This window comes from Adelges cooleyi, unplaced genomic scaffold (assembly GCF_023614345.1).
Source record: "Adelges cooleyi isolate 19-005CV unplaced genomic scaffold, UGA_ACOO_1.1 ACOO_flye_CR_arks_rails_tigmint_CR_PRNA_651, whole genome shotgun sequence".
Classification (NCBI taxonomy): domain Eukaryota; kingdom Metazoa; phylum Arthropoda; class Insecta; order Hemiptera; family Adelgidae; genus Adelges; species Adelges cooleyi.
The window spans coordinates 12,804,901-12,812,238 of record NW_026096352.1 but is presented as its reverse complement, the minus strand read 5'-3'; the positions used below and the strand labels follow the sequence as shown (position 1 = coordinate 12,812,238).

The window sequence follows — 7,338 nt, the reverse complement described above, 5'->3', positions numbered from 1 at the left end:
ATACATTTATCCTAATATACCTATTAATAAATTATATTCAGATTATTGTGTAATTAGTTCTTAGTTATTATATATTTTACAAATAATTAACATAAAAAAAAAAAAACGTTTATCGCCCATAAGCCGCATAGAAAATATCGGCCTCCGGTATAGCCTTTCTTTACAAAGATTATACGAATAGTACAAACGATGCCTTTACGCAGTTTGCTGGGTATCTTTCAGAGCCTTATTTCAATTATTAAATCATTAATCTTGTTCATTTATTAAGTAATTATTTTTGTTATTTTTACAGTTCCTTTGCACGCCAATTTAAAACGAATAGTCGGTTGATAACATAGAACAAGAAAGTCAAATTCAAAATGAAAATATAGCTATGAAACACACTAATCCAATTCACTTAGGAGGGGAAGCTGAGACTTATTCTGGAGATCTTCATTTATTACCCAAAAAAAAACGTTCAAAGAACCCAGATAAACGGAAGACAAATGTGAAAAAAATAGCAAAAAACCGCGGTGAAAAATATGTAAGTGCATCAGGGTTGATTGTCAAGTCAAAATCACTCAAACCTTCTTGTGAAAATTGCCGTTCTAAGTGTAGCTCTATATAGAAATCAGAAATAAAATTAATAATAAGTTTTGGGAAATGGGTGATAAAGTAAGACAACGTGAGTTTATTGCATGATATGCAGTTCCGGTTTTACCTAAATATAAAATGAAAACACCCAATTCTAATAGAAAACTTAGCAATATGGCTTATTTTTTGGAAAAATTAGAGTATGCAAGAAAATGTTTGAATCAACCCTAGTAATAAGTGACAAAATTATAAGAAACTATTTTAATAAATTGAATACTGCAGGAGTATTGGAACCAGCGAAACAGGGTAAACATGACAACCATAGCCACATTTCAGAAAAAATGAAACAAGATGTGTTAGACCACATTGATTCATTTCCTCGATTAGCTCTCATTATTTAAGAGCACAAACTCAAAGGGAGTATATCGATGGTAGCTTAACTATTGTTGAACTGTACAGTATTAAATTAATCAAGAAGAAAATAAAAATAAATGTGTACTTAAACATACATACTATGACTTGTTTAATAATCAGAGAAATATTTCTTCCAACCAAAAAAGGATCAGTGTTCTATATGTCATATGCGAAGCATGGGGAAATAGTAGTGATCCAGAAAAAGAAATAAATTGTTCAAATTATGTAATTAAAATCACAACAAAGTTATAATTATTTTTTGTTCAGTAAAAAAATTATTATATTGTTCTAATTTCTAATATTGATTTCCTGAACATTTGCTTTTTTTTTTAGTTTTATGGCCTTAGCCCTTATTGTAGTGACAGTGCGATATGTACCTGTTGGTTTTGTCAAAAATAGAGCTATCAAAATTAGATTATTTTATTTGTGTACCGTCAGTTGACGCAGCTGTATCGCAAAACAAAAATAGATTGTCCTCAACAAATTTAGTTAAATAGCTGTCATAATTTACTATAGGGTACAAAACAATTGCATCGGCCTGTGTTTTATCACTCTATTTAATATACGAGTAAATACGGAAATTACAGGAAAAACCAGTATAAAACATTAAAAACAACTTTGAAAATTAATATATTTGTTATTTATGTTTTTCTATACATATATGAATTCTGTATCCAGACCTGCGATAACTTTTTTTGCCGCTGGGCCTAATCCAATTAATAGCAAGTCCTTATTATAGAATGTATGCGAAGAAGATGAATAATCTATTATTGATTTTCCTGGTGATTACTTTAAAAAGTTCTCTACCAAGTTATGTATACGAGACAAAATATTTCACAGTGCCGGTAAGTTAATAGAATTACTATTCAAAATTAACAATACAAGAATTTAGTTCTTTTTTTTATGCAATACTTTTTAAACAGTGGGTTTTTAATATAAGCCCATCAATCGATTAGAAGTCTCAACCAAATGGTTCTTCTCATCAATCAGATTCAAACCCTTAAAACTTTCACTCTTTTTAAATAATAAGACATAGAAAAAATGAAAAAAAAAAACAATATACCCTAAACTACAAATTTGGCACACTTTCCAGTAGCCTCTTAAATCAGTTATATTAATGCGTGCTAGTATACAGTAAATTATTTTTTCATTTAAGGTAAAATTTTAGCTTGTTGTTTGATTTCCTATTAGCGGCAATAGTAGGAAGTAATCAAGTTCATTAGTTTTTTCTGATTGCTTAACATTTAATTTAATAAGTAAATGTCAGTACAACTTGATTTTTATTTTTTTAGGTTGACCATTTTAGTTTTACTAAAAATGATACATTTAAGATGAAATATCTGATAAATGATTCCTACTGGGATTCGACCAATATTTTTTTACACCGGTCACGAAGAGGTGATTGAAATGTTTTGCAATAGCTCAGTAAGTATTGCGAAGAGATCAACCGCAATCGTTAAAAGCCAAATACTGACATATAATATTCTATTTGAGTTGGTAATGAATTGGTTTTTTTTTTAGGGTTTCATGTGGGAGATTGCTGAAGAGTTTAAAGCGCTTCTGGTATTCGCCGAGCACAGGTACTACGGTGACTCTTTGCCGTATGGGAATGCTTCGTTCGACGACAAGCAGCATATAGGTTACTTAACGTCGCGACAAGCACTTGCCGACTACGTGGATTTGATTGATTACTTAAAACCAAAACCACTTGACAAACCACCCTCGATTGATTTTGGCGAGTACGATACTCAAACGGTGGACTGTGCGGCCACAAGCTCCAATCCGGTTATCGTTTTCGGCGGATCGTATGGGGGTATACTGGCCGCTTGGTTAAGGATGAAGTATCCCGCTTCCGCCGAAGGGTAAGTATTCAGTAACAATGTACTAAAGCGTACTTTATTTATAATGGAAAAGTGTAAGCGCCATTTAATTATCCCCAGGGCTATTGCTTCGTCAGCTCCGATATGGCTCATTGAAGGAATGACACCTTGCAATGCATTCTACAGAGTAATCTCATCTGTCTATATGACAACCAGCAAAGAGTGTGGTCAAACAATTCGATCTTCGTGGAAAGCCATCGATGACGTCACTGCAACAGGTGAATATATTCAGTTGTATGGCAAATATGGTTAAAATACCAAATATGAACAAACTAGAGGTTACGGTTTTGAACGGGTAATAAAAATACACGGGTACCCGTGTTTGTTACCCGGGTATTAAGAAATTAAAAACCCGAGTAATGTTATAAACCCGGGTAATAAAAAATCCGGGTACCCGGGTTCTATTATGTACACGGGTATTTAGCAAATGAATTTACAAATTGAAATTTAAATACAAAATATTGTTTATACCTATTGAGTATACTCGTTGTTCATTAATGTTTTATTAGTATGCTGTAAAATGTTTATTAATAATTATCATTTAGTACAACTATAAATTATGAAATAAATGTCAACTGAAATCGTCGAAGCCATCGTGGTTTACGAATATTTTCACATCCATTTTCGGCGTAAGTTTTTAGAAGCGTGTCGTATTCCGTTGCCGACTAGACCGGTCGAGTACCGATTAACGCGATTATTAAATATTTACTAATAATAACTTACTATCAGTGGTCTGATCAAAATGGCACCCATTATAGTCTATAGATGACAACCTGTGTAATAAAATTATTAACTACACTTGCATATTATTGCATATTGTACTGACAAGTTTTGCCATTTACAAAGATATGTACACCAATGCATCGAATGCATATATACAGGGTGATTCAATAAGAAAAGACACTCATTTGCTCTTAAAAAATTGCAATTTTGTAGTTTTTCTATTTGGAGATACATAAGTTTATGTTATTGTACAAAATTGAAAATTATTCTAATTTTGATAGTTTTTAATTTTTTTTCAGCGCTGTTATCTTTTGAAACTGAAATAGAAACGTAGGTATATATTAATTTAACTTTTTAAACTAAGAATAATTTGCTGAACATTTTGAATCGTCGATAACCAGTTTTGGATAATTAATTTTAAGGTTTTTAAAGTTAAAAGTTTAGGACGGGAGGAAGGATAGAGTGTAATATTATTTTTATCTGCGTGCATTGCTCTAACTTTAGTAACATCAAAAGTAACTATCCAAAACCGGTTATCGACGAGTCAAAATGTTCAGAAAACTATTCTTAGTTTAAAAAGTCTAACTAATATGTACAGTCCCATTTAATTTAAAAAATACCTACTAAAACATGTAAATATTTAGTAATTTTATAATATTGTAAAATAACAAAAACTGCAATGTTTTCAAAAAGAAAAACTATAAAATTGCAAGTATTTTCGAAGGAAATGGGTGTCTTATTCTTAATGAGTGCACTTTGTGCAGGATGCCCCACGATGATTATACATTGCAATGTTCCCTAGGTCAATCGTGATTTAAAGCTTATAAATACATACGAATAAATAAATAAATACATTATTTTATAGTAAAATTAAGAACACAAATTAAAAAAAACCCAGACACAAAAATAGGAAAATCTACACTATTGTAAAAATATTACGTTTTCAGCTCTAGATTTGCAGAAAATATCTAGTTTTATTAAATATGTAGGTATTTTAAAATTATCGATCCTGTCAATTAATATTATAATTAAATTATGCGTGATACATAGGACTCTTAGGATGTTAACACCCTACATAATGATTTTGTTTAGGATTTGGAATCAATAATAAGCATTTAAAACTATAACGGGTACATTCGGCTACCAATTTAACATAAGACAATACAGAGCGGACACACACCCGGAACAATTGAGTGTTGACCTAAATTTTAATAAAAATTTGAAACTCAATCATCTGCGGCACGCGATCGTGCTCTTGATTACTTGTGCCAGTGCCACTTAAATTATACATATTATTTCTGTTGTCAACATTCCTTTTTCTCCCTTCATATTTAAACAAAATCGACAGTCTCTAAATACTGGACTATATCAGTTCGATAAAATATCAATATAGTTTTTACTACCACACTGCGCGTGTTCAATACATATAATTATTTAAAAATTTATATTTCGGCGAGATGTACGTTTGATTAATTGACAAATAATTGTACTTAATAAAATGTTTTTATTAATGAACTACCCGGATATACCATACTTTTTATGTCAAACAAAACTTCCATAATTTACTTATAATAGTCATGTAAGTAGTAAAGATTGACAAAGTTGGGAATTTTTCGTATAATAGTATATTTAAAAATTATACAATATAAATCTTGCATTGTAAAAAAGTATAAACTAGTATTTACTGAAAACAAATTTTGTTAACTACTAAAGTCCAAATACAATGTAATAAAATAAACATTTAGTTAAGGTAACTTTAATTTTGTTGGACTAACCAAAAGATTATTAAAAAGAATATTCACCATATAAAACAAAATAGGAAAACGATTTTTTTATGGATGCAACCTAACTAGTTAATACGACAAATTTTTGTTTTCCTTGTAAAGTAAGAAGTTAGTAAAGCGGAAACAAGGCAGTTTTTCATTTTGAATGTCGATGTGCATACTACTAGGACCCGATCAATATGTTATCAATAGTTAATTTACATTCCTCAGAAATACAAACCTCGACAGCAAAATATATAATTAGTATTAAAATTAAAAATACTAGATATTTATGTATACATTTAAAATTTAATATAAATAATATATTTAAAACTTGTTGTTAAAACAGTAATACCGTAAACATATTTTAGACGACGGTCGTTGATTTTGAGGCTTATTATTTAAATGAAAAAAATAGATTTCTAAACATTAGTACAACTATTAGAACAAAGTTTAGTTAATACCCGAATACCTGGTGGTTTAATACCAAGTAGTCGGGTATTTTAACTACCTGGGTATCCGAGTAATTAAAATACCCGAGTACACGGGTAGTTAAAATACCCGGGTACATGGGTAATTAAAAATACCCAGGATTAGATCCGGATTTCTTATTTACACGGGTACCCGTGTAATCGTAAGCTCTAGAACAATCCCCCCTCCCTCCGAATTTTTTGAAAAATACACTGCATGTCTCTTACTTGGTAACTCTTGTAAATCAATTTTTTATAGCAGCATCTTCGGCCGTCAAAAAATGTATTAAAAATTAGTTTTTTATGTAAAATAATTTCAGTTTTCTAAAAAAAATATTATTAATATGAGTTTATAATCTGTAAAGTTGTTTTTTTCGTATTAAAAACGGTCAAAAAGAAAAAGAAAGAGGTAAAAATGCATAGAAGAGTAGGAAAAAACAACCAGTGTTCAAAATATTTGAAATAATTAATTATGTATAAAAGTATTCCGTTTTTTAATTTTTTCGTTTTTTCGACCTTTCTATGTATTCTTACCATTTTTTGTTTGTTTTCTGACTGTTTCTATGGAAAATTTTTTCAGTTTTCTGAAAAAAATATTAGGAAAATGCTCAAATTTAGGGCAACACGAAAATTATTTTTTCGGTTATGTGCCAGAGCTAAGACATGAAAATGTCAAAAACTACTTTTTATATTATAAATTCAATTTTAGTGACTATATTATATTCCGAGAAAAAAACTTTTTTTCAGAATGATGCGATTATTTTACAGAAGAAACTACTTTTTACGACCATAGCCAAAATAATAAAAACAACTTTTTTTCATCGAAACAGACATGCATTGGTTTTTTGAAAAAAGACGGAGGGGGGGTCCGTCTAAACGTTAGTTTATATGTGGAGTTATGACCAATATATATTTTTTATATGCAATCGCACTGCAATAATATTTCCTCGTAATTTTGATCACAAATAGTGTAATAATATAATAGGTAACTTTCAGATGAAGGTAAAGAATGGTTATCAAATCAATGGCAACTTTGTTGGCCTTTAAAAAATTCTACCGACGTTTCAAACCTAAAAAAATGGACTAAAAGAGCATATGAAAATATGGCTATGGCGAATTATCCGTATCCTGCTCAATTTTTGGTGCCATTGCCAGGAAATCCTGTTAAGGTAATATCTCGAGTTTTTGTCAAGTTAGTCCAACATCATAATTGTTGACCGATAATATTGAAAAATAAATACAAATTTTTTTACATTCAATACGTTTCTGGTAAATTTTTAGGAATTTTGTAAGCCATTAACAAATTCTCATAGCGACTGTTATACACTTTTATCATCGGTCTTCGAGGGTTTGAATGTGTTTTTTAACTATACCGGTTCTTCCCAATGCCTTGATGTTCGTGTTACGGATAAACCTAGTAGAAAAGCATAAAATTACCAAGTATGTAATATATTTTTTTAATATTTACAATCTGTTAGTTCAAACAATAAGTAAATTTGAAGACATAATATGTAC

At 30.0% G+C, this 7,338-nt stretch overlaps 2 protein-coding genes across 2 annotated transcripts in view; both read left to right on the top strand.

Moving 5' to 3' along the window:
• The first annotated feature begins 1,545 nt into the window (after positions 1–1,545).
• Positions 1,546–7,254, top strand: LOC126844830 (lysosomal Pro-X carboxypeptidase-like). The gene is made up of 6 exons (XM_050583253.1): positions 1,546–1,832; positions 2,280–2,412; positions 2,509–2,849; positions 2,928–3,085; positions 6,820–6,992; positions 7,105–7,254. Exons 2-6 carry the CDS (start codon positions 2,335–2,337, stop codon positions 7,252–7,254), a joined length of 900 nt encoding a protein of 299 aa, XP_050439210.1. The 5' UTR covers positions 1,546–1,832; positions 2,280–2,334.
• Positions 7,237–7,338, top strand: part of LOC126844903 (cytoskeletal protein Sojo-like) — a 22,643-nt gene continuing 22,541 nt past the window's right edge. The window contains exon 1 of the mRNA XM_050583385.1: positions 7,237–7,263. The gene's annotated coding sequence lies outside the window, so the exon portion shown is untranslated. The remainder of the gene's footprint in view (positions 7,264–7,338) is intronic.